Below are 16,227 nucleotides of genomic sequence, written 5' to 3' on the forward strand. Positions count from 1 at the left end.
AAAGCCCAAATAAAAACTATGTCAGGGTAATGATGCTGTGGTTAACAGTGTTGATGACCTAGTCATTGTATATTGATCAAGTCCCAAATAAGAAAACATAGGTAAACATGAATGGTTGGTAAATAAGGCTCATAGTTCTCTGTGGAACCAAAAGTGGTGTCTCTATGTGGGAGCTTAAAGAACCTTTTTTATTGTCTGAATACACAGCAGTTTTTTTCACGTTGTTTGAATATTTCATGATAAATCTTCCCAAAGTATTTTTCCCCATGACATGATTTATGCTATTTCTATAATTCAACCAACGGAAAATTATTTGGAATAAAATCTTTGCATATTAACTAAATTAAATATATATTTTTTATTTTTTTACAAAAATAAAGATTTTTTAAGTTACCAGTTAATGTAAATGTTTTTCTGGACATTGATATAATAATATTTCAACAAGTATATGAACATATTATTATAACTTGCCATACTGTAATGGCACCAACACAAGCTAGCTGGCTTATTTTTGAATGTTATTTTGTTCAGTTGCTTTTTAAGATAACATTTGGCTTATGATCCACTTTTGTATCACAAAGCCCAGCAGGCAATGTCAGGGACAAGCACTACATGATATTTGTCTCTCAAAGAACAGCTTGCTTTGACTTGTTTAGTTTACTTTTTTTATTTAGTAAAAACTAAAGAACTGGCTAAAACAGATAACCTATCTAGCATCCCTAATCCACAAAATGGACATGGCAGCTCTGAATCTGGGGGTGCCAGGGATCTTCATGGTGTAATACAACCTATACAGGTAATGTTAGATGCAATATAAAGTAAAAAGGTATGGATGGATAAAAAAATAAATATGGATAATTCTGAAATGTATGAGCAGTCCCACATACACTGTTCAAAATAAGGGTGCTTCAAATGGTTCTTTGGGTAATGCCACAAAAGAACCTCTTTTGGTTCCATTAAGAACCACTGACTTTTCTTAGGATGGCGAAATGCGGTTCTTTTGAAAAGAAAGTGGTTCTTAAAATCCACAGTTTTCATAAAGATTCTGACATTCACCAGTGTTTTCATATTTGGGATTTGTTCAGTCCCAATGGTAGACCGGACAATGGTGTCCATTGTTATAAGAGCAGGGCTATGAACAAAGAACCATCTGAAGCACATTCATTTGGAGTGTATAGAAAGCAATATACAATGCTTTCTGATTCTCTGAAAAGCTATAATCATGGTCATGTAGGTACATGGCTGGATGTAGTGTAGCTCTGGGCTGCAGTCTACTGGGTTAATAAGATGGGCATAACTCGCGACAAACTCCTTTCTTTCATACATGTTCTTCAGAACTAGTTTTAATGATTTTTTTAATTAGTCTTTTAGGTTCTTTCATTATTTTTAACTAAATGAGTCCGAAGGCTACAAGAGCAGAATCCGGTCATGACTGGAATAAAGCCACTGAATGAAAAAATAGAGGAAAAAAAAAAAAGAAAGAAGTCAAGCCAGGATCTTCCAATGACAAAACGGCATGCTGATCTAAGTTCTTTTTGTCAGGCCTGAGATTTGGTATAATCCCTACACTAATCACCTTGTCTGTTCATTGTTGTTTCTTAGAGCTCTAAGATCCGACTACAGGTAATCTCGCTCGAATGAATAAAGCTTGGGTATGACCTCTGGCTGTGTCTGACAGCCTCCCGTGTGTTGACTGAATGGAGTGGCAGAGAAAGGCACAACACAAGCTTTTCCTTTTTACTCTGTCAGTCACAACACACTCCTTACCACCCCAAGCTTCAGATCTGGTGCCACACGCAAGTGTGACAGGTTCTACCGCAGGCAAAGAGATCAGATCACAGTGCCGTTGCACTGTAATCCTAATTACAGCTTTTTGCAATTTACCTGGCGAAGCCGCTCTAATGAGACTAAACAGTAGCACGTTTGTCTGGCATGTGGCACTGTGCTCTACAGCATCCTGGAAACAGACCTGGTATGAACTTGGATCATTATTTCTTGCTGTGTGAATTGCTATGACCCCAATGATTTCCAGTACAATAGAGAAGCAAGTGTAATATTTCATCAAAACCTGGAGGCGGATGACACGGCTGTGAAGATCTATTTTTTTCATTCTTTCTGAAATAAGATCACTTCGGTTTATCATAGATGGCTGCCTTACAGTAGGATATCTTACTGCTAAAAGATCTAGCTAGGCAACACATAAGATGAATGAATGTGTAGCTTTGCAATGTAACATAATCCTTCCCAAGGATAAGTGAGGTAAGGAAGGGAAGTAATCATTCACAAAAGGTCAAGTTCTTCTCAACAAGATGTACCCACAATAATATCAAAAAGAAAAACACCAGCACCAGTAAAGAAAAAGCAGTTAAGAGTTCTTGTCTGCTTGGATGTAAAGTCTAAAGAGTTTAGTTTAAATGTGTGGTTTATTTGAACCATATATACATTTAGTGTTTACAGTAGAGTTGTAAATCATAGTTAGGGTCCTATCAAATTCATAGCCATGCAAATCTAGAAATAACTAGTGTGGCACTGCCTATCAATCCTAAAATACTGTGGACACAGAGAGCATCAAAACATGGACAAAGAAAGACCTTGCATTAATTATCTTGTGATCAAACATATTTTTCCTTTGATCTCAAAATACTCTGTTTGGTTAAAACAAAAACATATTAGTAAAAAAATACTTTTGTTATCTGGAGACCACAAGAAAAATGAGTTACTAAAAAAATACTAAGTACTAAAAAAGTTTTGTTATCTTGAGATTACAAGATAAATTATGTATAATATTAATTTAAAAAATGTGTTATCTTGAGATTACAATAAAATTAAGTTATAATAAAGAACAACTTTTGTTATCTTGAGATCACAAGAAAAATAAGTTACAATAGCCTAATAACACCTTTTGGATGTTCTATGTTTACATTCAACCATTAAGATAGGCTGTCTACTTTGAATGGTAGCTATTGTCCTTTACAATTAACAAGTGATATTTAATAACTGTTGTGAAATGCTTGAGGCTTTTCTTAAAACAGACATGAAATCTCTGTAAATGTTCCCGTATATTTAATAGGGTTCCAACCACAGTGTAGGGTCCTTCATTATTTCTTTTCTTTGGTACTATCCAAGCTTTCTTCATGCTTTATTCCAATGCTTTAGTGTTTGTGGAGTGTGTGTGGGGTCTTATCTGAGTTGCAAATAAAGCAGCTAGTCTTACATTCAAACATTGATTCATTGTTTTTCTCCTACCAGTTCATCTTTTATTTATTTCCTATGCAGATTGATGTTACTATCCTCATGCTCCCTGTCTAGACTGTAGTTGATATAAACAGGAGTGCAAGGTGAGGGCTTGTCCAGGATATGAACTGTGGCTTTTTTTTGGCTGCTGCTGATATCACAGTAATTTGTGACATCCATCTTTGTCCCGGAATACAGATTTTAAAAGTACTGCTGTGTAAAGGGGACTTCTTTAAAAGGCTACATAAGCTGCCCAGTTATTGTTTCTTTTTTGTCTGATAAAATTAAACATTTTTTTGACAAGGTGTTGTTAAATTTATACAAATCATGTAGTAATATGTACTCTAATGTTATATATATATATATATATATGCTGATGCACATAGTACATAAAAGTCACCAACGCTGTGCTGAGTTCCAAACCTTCTCTGGCATTACCATGGCAGAGCTTCATTGCATATGTTTCCTGTACCAACAGCTGGATCCATCATGTTCTGTGGAGTAACAAATGAAACTTCTCTATCTAGCAGTCTGATGGACGGGGCTTGGTTTGGCAAATGCCAAAGGAAAGTTTGGTAGAGGCGGGATAATGCTACAGGTTTTTTTTTCAGTGGTTGGCCTTTAGACCTCTCAGTTCCAGTGAAGGGAAATCTTAATGCTTCATCATACCAAAACATTTTGGACATGCTTCCAACTTTGTGGGAACCGTAACTACTCCAGCAAGACTGTGTTGAGATAGCGAGCCAGGCTCTCTTGTCCAACATATCTTCTGACCTCACAACTTCTCTTCTGAATAAATGGGAAGAAATCCCCAGTGACATTCACTAGAAGAGTGGAAGCTGTTAAAGCTGGACCAATTGGGGGACCGATTCCATATGAATTACTATGGATTTAAAATGGTATGTCAAAAATGTGTAGGTGTCCCAATAACTTAATATATATTCTCTAATTGTCCAAAAAAAATGTTATGTTTTCCCAAACCCCAAAAATAAATGTTTCAAAAATCACTTCAAACCAACATTTTAATTTATTGTAAAATAATAGCATTCAGATATTTGAGCTGGATGTTTGATAAGAATGTAAAGGGATTTACAAACACAAGTACTGCAAAAAAGTGAAACGTATAATGAGAAGTAATTAAAATGCGGTGTAAAATGCTAGGTCCTACCAATCAGAACTGAAACAGGTAATCATGAAAATGACAAAAAAAAACACGTAAGTACTAATAAATAAGTCAAAGTACAATTCAGTAAAACTATTCTTGATGACCACATCACATTGGCTGAGCGTGTCCTTCTGAATGTCTGAAACAAAATCCTCAATCTCTTTCTCTCTCTCTCTCTCTTTCTGTCTCTCTCTCTCTCTCTTCCACTCTAGCCATGCCAACCTTATTTGTTTTGCGGCACAATACAATGTGTTACAAGATACCTGTGTATATGCACTTAAATGTAAGAAAGGCTACACCCTGCAATAGGAAGGTGAGAGACTGAGGTATTGTCTTTAAGTTAAGATTCACCCTCACAGAGTTGGGTACACACTGGCAATTTAAACACACACATGCACAGAGCTGCGGCCTCTGTACTGATTGATACAAATGCCATATTAAATTCATCACATACATATGCATTATTCAAAGCTACTCTCTATTTATGTGTTATAAAATATGTTATACAATAGTTTATAACTATCTACATAATACACCTAAAACATGCTTCAGTTTTCTAGATAGATATGGAGGCTAATAGTGCTGTGAATGAGGGTTGGCTGAGGTATTAAGATTCAGTTGCAAGCTGTAATGTTTACAAACTGAATATTAATAACGGTCATTGTATTTTTTGCTTATGAATTTTTGAGATAATTTAGTTCCACCCATAACTGATAATCATCAGTTCTTTGAAAATGTATAAATCCTACCTAATGCACTTCTGTAAAGTTGTCTGTAAAGCTTGTGGTCAGCATAGGTGTATGTGTGGGTGTTTAACTAAAGGAGGGGTTGTGGGCCCCCGACAGCGACGTTGGCGGAGATCGCTTCCCCTTCAGGAGCGTCATCGAGAAGACGAAGAAACACATGCTCATCACAGCGAGGATGATGATGCCCGAAACCAGTGCACTCGTGATGGAGTTCATCTTAAATGGAGCGCTGTTTAGCTGAGCTGAGACACACACACACACACACGCATAGTCAGTTAGGTGTATGCGTATATAACCAACAGTTGAATCTCCATCACTTTAACAATCCCACTGTTCCTTTCAGACATACATTGCTTCCACCCTCTATTAACCTCATATGATGTACACTCTAAAGGCTCTTCACATTCCTCATGAGTTCTGCACAAGGTTTCAGCCTTGTAAGGAACCCCATCACCCCCCCCCCTCCCATTAATCCTGAGAACGAGTAAAGCTGAGCTCATCCTGCATCAGGAACAGCAGAGCACCGAGAAGGCAGGCTAAAGCCATGCATTAGAGAGGCAGAGAAAAGAAGCTTACCTAGCTGAGAGTTATTGGTTGGAGTTTCTTCTGGGGAGGTGGAGAAAGGATTAAATAAGTGAGGTGAAAGAAAAGTCACACTGTCAGAAATTGATGTTATATACACTATATGTCCAAATAATTGCGGACACCCTTTCTAAGAAATGCATTTAGCTACTTCAAGTTACGCCCATTGCTGACACAGATGTGCAAATGCATACACACAGCTTGGCTAGAACCTGTAGAGAAGTATTTCCAACAGTGTAGGGCTTTATGAAGCAGCCTAATGCCAGGCGTGCCAGCTGGTCGTCCACCATTCTGACTTTACTAATGCTCTTGTCGCTGAATGTGGTCAAATCCATACAGCAATACTCCAGTAGCTTGTAGAAAGATCGATGATCGTCCACCATTCTGACTTTACTAATGCTTTTGTCGCTGAATGTGGTCAAATCCATACAGCAATACTCCAATAGCTAGTAGAAAGGCTTGCCTGGACAGTAGAGACAGTTACAGCTCCAACAAACTCTTTTGATTTCGGAAGAAACAATAAATAAACAGGTGTCCCAATACTTTTGTCCATATAGTGTAATGTTTTTTATCAATTCAATGCAAATGTTTAGATGGGTGGGGCCTATGTATGAATTAGAGGTGGGCGAGGGCTTCTTACCGCTCCTGGTAATGATAGGTCCTGCAGTTATGACTGCATTCCCAGATGCAGCATTAGAGTCAGAGCTTTCCGTCACATCCCTTTTCTTACGCTTCCCACAGATCTGGTTTAGGACAAAATATATGTTAATGTTTCATGCAATATTCATTTGAGTAAACAAATGATCATAATGTAGCAAAAAGGGTCCCACCTTTTATTAAGTGTCTGTCATAACTGTGTAGTTACACATTAACAATCCATCCTACGACAATATAATATAGTACTGGTGATGTATTTGCAGTAGCAGATGCATCACATTAAGCCAGCTATGAATGTACTCACATGTGTTATCACCAGGAAAAGTAGAAGTTCATATACATGCAATTACTGTGAACTAATTACTCTTCTTACATATTATTACATACTTATTACATGTCTAATAACATAAGAATGAATCTGCTGATACAACTGTTAAGATAAACTTGTGTAAATACAGGAGTGAAAACTAAACTAAAGTTCATACACATTTTGATACAATTACTCTTATCCTATTACACAGTATTACATACTTATTACATACTTATTACATGTATAATTGCATAAGAGACAATCTGCTTTTACAACTGTTGAGAGACACTTGTGTAAATACTGGAGACAAAGCTAATGTTAATGTGCATGTATTTTCACATATTGTAATCCACCTGTAACAGTGCATATACTGTTATTACATATGGATTGTTACTTGTGTACCTACACAGCTATTGCAGACAGTTCATATAAAATGGCATCAGCTTGGTGTAGATTGTAGTATTAAAAAAATAGCCTCAAACCCTCACTGACCATAGCCTGTCAAAAGTTCAAGCCATTGCCATATGCATTCGTTTCAAATAGGAGGTCATAGGTACTGTTGACACTGACATGATTAATAAAATACTGATGTACATGTTCAGCAGGGAAAGTTGTGTTTAATTAGAAGCCTCTACCGGCATGAGCATGGGACAGTCGTCAGACCGGCACAGCTTGGTCACGCAGTGCAGGAAAACCGTGGACATTTTCTGGTTCTTGTGCTTGACAAAGCGAAACACCTCGAAGGAGAAACGACCCATCTGGCTCTTCCCATTTTCAAACACAGTCGTCTGAGGGTCCTTATCACATCTGCTTCAGGGGATGTGAAGCGGGACAAGAAATGCTCAGCTTCGGTACACACACAAACGTGGGACAGTATATGCACACACAATTACAGATTTGTTTTTGCACCTTGTCAGAGACTGGGGTCACAGATGTGCCTCATGTATAACATATAAGCAACTACCATACTGTAAAAAACATAAACTGATAAAGTAATAAAATAAACTGATCACGGAGCGTTTTTGGAGTTTACTCAACTTCTAAAGTTCTCCAAACTCACATTTTCAATTCGGCACCTGCACAGTTTGGTCAACAATACATATTGAGTGGAGCCTCAAAAACTGAATTTACTTAGAAAATGAGCTGCAGCTGGAATTGCTTACATTTTTCTTCCCTCAATCTGTTTACTGTGTATTCCTATTTGCAGATTAGAACCCTCCCATCACATGAGGAGCAGGGCTTCCTATTCTCAGAATTCTGACTATGATGGACTGTGGTGTTGAGGGGTTTCAAACTTACGATCTCCTGTTTCATGGTAAGCAGCTCATTTACTACTGTTTTTCAGGCTTAACTCAACTTATCTCTGCAGAACTGAAAATGTGAGTTAGAAGAACCATTGACTAAACTAAAAAAAAAAAAACACTCCATAATCAGTTTGTTTTTCATTTTAAGTTAGCCTGACTTTACATTTTATACAGTGCAGAGATGGGTAAGTATAATATTAATGGATGTGGATGTATCAAATACTTCTATTAGTGTATTTGTGAGTAATTATATACAATATTATTATTATAGTATTATATTAAAGTAATTATATTGAGTACTCAACCTTCTTCTTAAAACATTCTTAACATGAAACATCTAGCTTTCGTCACAAGAATTTGCCTTGTCCATGTTGTTGGCTAGGACAAGGTTGGTTAGCCTTATGCTCCATACACTTAGCAAATACTTAAAAAAAAAAAACCCTAAGTCGAGCATGCTCTCAGATCTAAAGACAATTGGTCAGTTTTCAACAGTCACAAACTAGGATTTTGCAAAGACTGAGAATCTTGCAGGGTCACTATTTGCAAGGCTACAACTGGATTCTTTTTTAGATTATTTCAGCTTACATTATCATGTTCCTGGTGGAAATTTACAAGAGAAAAAACTGTTGAACAATAGAGCAGAAACAGTAGCAGCTTTTGGCCACAGCTGGCCTTCGGTAAATGCCACAGGATGTTCCTCTTTCATAACATTGAACACAGCTTATTTTATCGGATGGTCAAGAGGAGAAAGAGACCTTGTACAGAACAGTTATCCTGATCACCTTATACCACAACGACTGAGATGACTGGATTGCACTGCAACTCCAGCAAGACTCATGATTTGACATGATTTTATTCCAACACTGGAAATTAGTCTGAAACAGTCAATCAGTGTAAGGGCGGCATCAGCTTTATCAGATTTTTCTGCATTGTCGAAACATTTGTGACACACATAAGACACACAAAGAAACACTGTCCCACCTGTTCATACCCAAACCCTCATACACGAGCACACACTCTCTTGCACACAAAGGGGCGTCAGTATCCTGCCTTAGATGAGATAACATGGAAAACACAGAATTACCCAAAGAAAAGGTCGTATCGAAGCTGGTCATTAGGATTCCCAGAGGGAGTGGTGTAGCAGTAATCCATCAGCACATTCCACCTGTATGAGGGAGAGAAGGTAAAGGGACAGGTACATTAAAACATGGTTGCTTGAATAGAAGCCATACAAAACCACATCATACTGCAGTCTCTTCATATAGAAACCACGCATTTAAATACTTCATGGCCTTTTCACGCAGCAGCCAGTCAGAGCCTTTTCTCCCCCATGCTACATGTCGGCTTTCCGTTTTCCAACAAGGCCAGCATTGAGTCCCACTGCATTATTGCCTCCTTCGGTGCATTGACCTGCCTTACATGTCTCAGCTGTGTGGGAGGAAGGCGATAAGGCCGGAGAATTGATCCGAAGACAGACTGAAACATTACACATTGTGCTTCTAAAAGCATATACTGTATGTACGTCTCATCTTACTCCATCTGGACGAATAAAGGGCATGAGGATGGAGGACGAGAACGAGAGAAAGAGAAAGTAGGGTATAGAGGAGGAGCAGAAGGAAAAGCTGGAAAGGGTTAAGAAAAGTAATCGTTTGGGAGGAAAAAAAGCAGTGAAGGATGGTATCTTGTTGCTGACAGGGTGAAGGAGGAGACAGGGAAGTAATCTATTCAAGGAAAAAGAGAAGAGCAGAAAGATGGACAACAGATGGAAAAGGGGAAGACAGGGTGGTTGGTGGGAAAAAAAGCAAGAGATAAATTAGAGAAAATAATGTTAAAAACTACATCGCTAGGCTTGGTTTTAGTCTGGATTCTTTTCAACAGCTAAATGCATGAGTGTTTTGCCATCTGTTCGTACCTACCTCGGGTCAAAATCTACCTGACATACAGCATGTTTCCCCTTTAGAGTGTACAACTGTCAAACCACTCTACTGCTCTACTGACAGTAACAATATAACATATTTTGTGCCACTTACTTCATTAAACTGGGTAAAGAGGGCATGCATTTAAGAGTTGGGTAACACGTCCATATAGGGTGACCTTATATAACACACTTGTAAAGCTCTTATTAAACCAGTAGCTGGTAATTAACTGGCCTCTCATTGCTACGTTATAATGCAATAACTGGGGTGAGTTAACAGGCATGGTTGATTGATGATGACCCACACCTAAGCAATGATGCTGTTTTAAAGGTGATGATCATAAGACTAGAGCTATGGGAACTGATGTAATATTAAGACCAATTGATTTTTAACTCATTATTCATGTATTAGTTCTAATGCAGAAATGAATTATTTGACCATTTCAGCACATTGTGATGCTAATTGTGGCAGCAATGGTAACAGTAATAGTTGTACAAGTGAAGAACTGACAGGTGGGCCTACACACAGGGTGTAAGGGGTTGAACCTTTAAGTAATAAAAAAAAAACATTCATTGTTAATATTTTCAAAACATACAATATTTTATTGCATTTTGGGTTATTAATAAATGACATTAAAGAGTTAGTAAATTCCGGTGGACAGCGACCTTACAAATGACAATGCTTCCACTGATCGCTGTGGTGCGGTATTACATAAAAGGACATCTGATTGGCTGCTTACTACCCTGTCTGCATCTGACTTAGCCCCGCCCCCGCACGCTTGCTATCGACCCCCTAACATGCTTTTTTTAAATGTGCCAAGAGGCTGGGAGGCTGGCTAATATTGAGAGTGGATGTACTAGTTAATTACCACTTAATCTGTAGTAGTATATTTTTTGGCACTGTGTAAAATTAGCGCCATATACTGTCTGAAGATTTCTGTACAGATGAAGCATTCTGATGGATGATGAGTTTTAAATGACCAAAACATAACACTTAATGGGTTTCCGCAGATCATCCACAGCTGAATTCCAGAGAAAACACCTACTTTTTGAAGTGTGTAACATGGGGGCAAAGTAATATTTGGAGCTACCTGGTGAGTCACTACTGAGGTGTTGATACGAATAAAAATAAATTAACTTAATAAATTAACTAATTAGTCATTTGAGAAAAAAAAAAAAATTCTAATGAGATGCAATGTAGACCCAGTGCTCAGGCAATAGTTGTGTGAAAAGTAGTGTGATGGAGAACACCTAAATAACAGTGCTCTAGATGATGTTACATTCACCTTTGTTATTGCATTACAATAATTACCTAAGTAGTAATGGATGTTCAGTTAATCAGCAATTATTTCAAAAGCTTAGTAAGTTAATCTCCAGCTTTATTAATGGGCATAATATTGGTATCATAGTAGACACCAAAAATTATGTGCTGGAAAAGCTTAATTTACTGTAGTTATTGCTAAACAAAGTGGTAGTCAACCAGTAAATTAGCAGCTAATTACTTGATATGGCTTACAAGCGCAATGCAATGCCACCCTTTACTCAAAAGCTACTAAATCTTCTTTTTAATTCCACATTACCTTCTGTCCAAGTTGGTGGCCTTCACAGCAGCAAACACACGAGTCTTCAGAGTGAGGCCAGCCATTGGGATCGCCAATTGCTGGATGTATGAGGAGTCCTGTAGAAAGCAAGGATAACTCAATAAAGATGAATCATTTACAGTGATGTGGAAATGTACATTCTAGGTTGTTCCAGAAGGCACAAAATAATTTTCTTGGCAAAGCTCCAGTCTTGGCAAACAAATGCACCTATTCTTCTTAATCCCATGAGTCACGCTCCATTGTTTCCTTTTCTTTTGACTCCCCTCTGAGAAAGCAGTTTTATCGAAACCAATAATAAGCATACAAACTAACATTTTACCCCGACCACTTAAGGAAGCTGTGCAGCTTCGGATCGGCTGTTCTGTAGAACACTTTAAAATCTGTTTCTATACAGCAGCTAAGACCCAGCATGAGACTGAATAGGTGGAAATTCTTACATTGTACAGCAGGAGGTTCAGCGTGCTCACAAATGTACCATTACTGTCCTTCACAGAAATGGCTGCTGCAGACCTTTAAGAAACAAAAAGGGTTTTTTATGACCACTGGAGAAATGAGTATCATGTTTTCCTGATGTGCTCCATCTACAACTCTCAGAATACACCAAGCATTCACTCATACACTCTGCATACTAATTTTGTAATTGTTCTGTTTACACTGGGATTTGCTTTCAGGGATGTTCATTATCATCCTCTGGTGGAAGCACCGCAATGCCTAACTGGATGCAAAGGTAAATATTAGACAAATGGATTTCTTCCTTTAGTCATCTGGATACTTACACTCTTCTGTTCCTTACTTTCACTTTCCCTCATCTTTCTGCCTCTTGTTTTCACTGTTTTTATTTATTTATTTTGGTGTATATATTACATTTAATATAAAATGTTCTACTGAGACATGCTCTATACTGCATACTGTATGTTTGAAGACTGTAGTACCTAATATTGCAATCATTTCCCAGGAATGTAAGACAATGTTGCATTTAACTCATGCAACTCACTCAAAACCCATTACTGTAAATTTAACATTACTTAACCTAAAGGAAATTATATATTCACAATAATGTAATAAGTTATTACAATACAACAAGCTAATTGATAACAATTGTTCAAAACCCTAAGTGTCCTTGCCCATGCAACTAAAAATATGAACATGGTGAGAAAATGGTCCTAAATCATGATGAAATCAATATATATTTTTTTGCTTGCAAAACCATACACACCTATTAACACCTTTTTTATGGTAGTTTATGCAAGTTTGCCATCTTAGGTGTTACACTGCATAAGGTAATTATAAGGGTATTGTATTTTTGGTATAAGTGATATTGCAGTAATGATCAACACCCTGTATTGTATTATTATGTAAGCAATTAGGTTTTAGTATAATATAGGGAATTTCTTACAATATTAAGTGTTACAATGAAATGTTAGCTTTGAATTGATTTTTTTTGGGGGGGGGACAACAACAACAACAACAAAAAACTCATTTAGCAACTGCTAAATTAATAAAAGCCAGAAAAGCTTTTTTAATATTTACAACAAATTTACATGAAAAAAAGTATATTCACATTTTAAAAATAAACCTATTTATCATTTCGTGTAATGTATATCATGCCTTTTTTTAGATAATCAAAATATTATTAATGGCCCAATAAAAATGCTCAAAAATGTCACATTAAAGCAAAAGTAAAATTATTTTTTAGGCAGTTTTCAAAAGCCAAGAGTGTCCAAACACTTTGATGGCAAGCTTGCCCCAACATCACTGACCACTGTACCAGAGGGTGACATGCAGATTACAGAAGTCATCGGTGAACAGAAGCACTTACGATGCCAGTTGTGTGTTGTTCACCAGGTACTCCAGTGGATAGCTGCAGCTGAACTTATAAAGCAAGCCAGGCAAATAACTGATGACGGTTGGAGGGTCAGGGGTATCTATGTAGCCTGATATACTTCCAATCTGCACCAGTGAGAGGTTTCCATAAGCGTTGGGTCCATGAGCCGTTGACACCTGAAAACATATGCACAAACAGCATCAGACATCACTTGCAAAACATGTGTCTTGATGTAACTGGTGTATACACAAAACTATGAATAGTGATCATCTCTGAAAACAGCTCAGGTGTTTCTTATGCGATTATGGAACAAATATAGTATAGCTCAAGATCAGGTTTCTCAAAATACATCTATCCACGAGATATGAACTAAATGCTAAAGCTAAAAGTATTAGCAACCATACAGGTCAGGTAGAACTTGGGACTAGGACTGTAACAGCTGCAAAACAAGAGCATCAAGCATCAAGAACTCTCCTCAATACATTAACATCCACCAACAAGAAGATGATAACATCCACCAATCAAGGTAGAGCTAATGCACCAGAACAGCATTTAACTCCGAGCTGAAATCAACCTCATCACTCATATCACAGTCCATATCACAGGGAAAAACATCCCATCCATCTCCACATTCACAACAGCAGACTCTTTTACAGTCTTACATTCACTGATAAAGTCATCAAGGCTCGATGTTGCAGTATCAACTGAGAGAACTTGTGAGACTTCTGTCTTCTAGAGTACGTTTAATCAGACGGTAAACCCTATCCATACACAGTATTTTTCTATCGGGCTTACCTGAAGCACATTTATACACTTCTCAGTAAACGACAGAACGCTGGTTCAGACGTTGTCCCAACCACGCTTCAGAAATGAACATGAAAAACAAATCTGATAAGAGTTTTAAAGCCTGCTGTCTAAACTATCAGCAGCATTTCCACCAATCTTATCTAAATCACAGCCCCACTGACAGGCAATCACACAAGAGCAGTGTGTCCAGATTGCAAATTTGCTCCGACCTGATCAGCACTCTTGCGCTCCTTCAGTGTCCCACTACAAGAGAGCTCACGCAAGGCTGTTCTATTTAAGGCTTTTGCGGTTTAGCAATTCTTCTGGTACTGTGAATTAAACTCAGTTTTAACATTCCAAAGGTGATGCAGATAAAACTGACCACCTTCACTGTAAAAAAGGTAAATGTCAGGCCAACTTAGGATGATAAAGTATGGAGCGTTTTTTAAGTGAACTCAACTGTGTTCAGTCAAAAGTTCTCCTAACTCGCATTTTTGAGGTCTGCACCTCAGTCTGGCCAACAACACATATTGAGTTGAGCCTGATGGCCCCAGACTGGGAGGCTTTTGACAATGGAGCACTGAGCCCTGGCTGGGATGTGAAGTTATGACTTCCTCAGACTTGATAAGCAGGCAGTTAGACTGTTGTGCCATCCTAGAACTGGGAAATTACACTGCATAAAAATACAGTTCTGAGTAAATTTACAAGGCTACAGTATAAAATATTTAAGCAATTACAGCTTTAGAACATTTACTATCGTTTTTGAGGGTCCACTTAATATGTATTGTTGGCTAAACTGAAATTAAGAAAAACTAAGCAGTGTGAGTTAGGGAAACGTTTGATATATAAGTTGAGTTAACTTAAAAAATGCCCTGCCTTTAAATGAAGTGTTCAGATCAATGCATCAGTGCATTTTGTTATCCCGTAGACCAGTATCCTACCACTAGAGAGTTGCCACAGGCCTCCAGTGTGCTCAGGCTGATGCTGAACAGCACCACCGTCGGGAAGGTGTTGTTGTTGATGAACCCTCTGCAGTGGGCATCACCGTGGCGGCCGTTCAAGGCCAGGTCAGTGTCGATGTAGCCAGAGAAAAGCACCGGGCAGAAATTAATCTTCAGGGTTATGGTCTGCACCCCACAGTACACGCTGATGTCCCGCTCAGCTACGTAAAAAGAAAAGGGGGGGGGACTCAATTAATTTTAATGAGGTTCATTTTAGGTCAGCTCCATAATTTAAAATTCTTCCTTTTCTTTGATGTACTCACCAGGGAAACGGCTATGAAAGTTGGCATCACAGTTGAATCCATTGAACTGTGCTTTCACTATCAATAATTTATACAACAGCAAAAGAATCAGACATATACGTTCCATGTCAGCACCTGAGAAAAAACAAGGGGTTAGTGCAATTGAAGAAAAAAACAACAAATGGCAAATCAGATTTGATGTGGCTCTCAGACGGCATCTTATTATCTCTGATTGGCATCAGAAATGGCTTCAAAAAGGAAAGAGCACAGTTGTCAGAAATGTGGAATATGATTATGTTGTCAGATCAGCCAAATCTGCTACATGAGAAACAAATCACATGGAATACATGGTCTGATATTCCAGAAAACGTTGATTAAGGTCAAAACTGCATGACATTTTAGGACATTTCTTACCACTGCAGTCCTTCATATTCCTTGTTAGTGTTCAAAAACCTCAATCCAATTATTAACCAGTTCAGTTTAACCCCTTAACCTGCAAGGGCCTCTATGCAGGCCCATATCATAACTTCTTAACCTACTGGTTATTTTTGTAGTAGTTCCTAAACAGTGTGCACTGTAGTTACTGGAAAACTTCCTAAAAGTCCTAATGTTAATAACTGAAGGATAAGCTTGCAGTGTAAAGGCATTAAGGCCCTACGTCTCCATCTCACCCGCACTCTCTCTCTCTCCCTCGCCCAGTGTCTCCGACTCACCTGGTTGCCTGGCAGCTGAGTGGTCAGCGGTACTCCATGTGCTCCCGCCTCCGGCATGAGACTGACTGGCCTCAGCTCGCCCAGCATCCCTGCAAAACGAGCCCAGACATGGGCTTTGGCCTGGCAGAAAAAAATCAAGCATAAGA

The 16,227-nt window shown here is 38.1% G+C and overlaps 1 protein-coding gene across 1 annotated transcript; it reads right to left on the reverse strand.

The window, feature by feature from the left end:
• Positions 1–5,061: 5,061 nt before the first annotated feature.
• zpld1a (zona pellucida-like domain containing 1a) lies at positions 5,062–15,495 on the reverse strand. The gene is made up of 10 exons (XM_072659013.1): positions 15,390–15,495; positions 15,067–15,287; positions 13,334–13,515; positions 11,952–12,024; positions 11,494–11,591; positions 9,083–9,163; positions 7,330–7,501; positions 6,368–6,470; positions 5,722–5,751; positions 5,062–5,387 (listed from the first exon to the last, which is right to left on the reverse strand). Exons 1-10 carry the CDS (start codon positions 15,493–15,495, stop codon positions 5,212–5,214), a joined length of 1,242 nt encoding a protein of 413 aa, XP_072515114.1. The 3' UTR covers positions 5,062–5,211.
• Between the last annotated feature and the right edge of the window lie 732 nt (positions 15,496–16,227).

Source organism: Salminus brasiliensis, chromosome 16 (assembly GCF_030463535.1).
Source record: "Salminus brasiliensis chromosome 16, fSalBra1.hap2, whole genome shotgun sequence".
NCBI lineage: Eukaryota > Metazoa > Chordata > Actinopteri > Characiformes > Bryconidae > Salminus > Salminus brasiliensis.

Excerpts from the sequence above, each read along its gene's own strand:
- zpld1a (XM_072659013.1), bottom strand. The coding sequence starts at position 15,495 with ATGGAACGTATATGTCTGATTCTTTTGCTGTTGTATAAATTATTGATA. Across the intron at positions 15,288-15,389 it reads CTTTCATAGCCGTTTCCCTG|CTGAGCGGGACATCAGCGTG; the intron begins GTGAGTACATCA and ends CTTTTTACGTAG. Across the intron at positions 9,164-11,493 it reads GCCACCAACTTGGACAGAAG|GTGGAATGTGCTGATGGATT; the intron begins GTAATGTGGAAT and ends TCCCTCATACAG.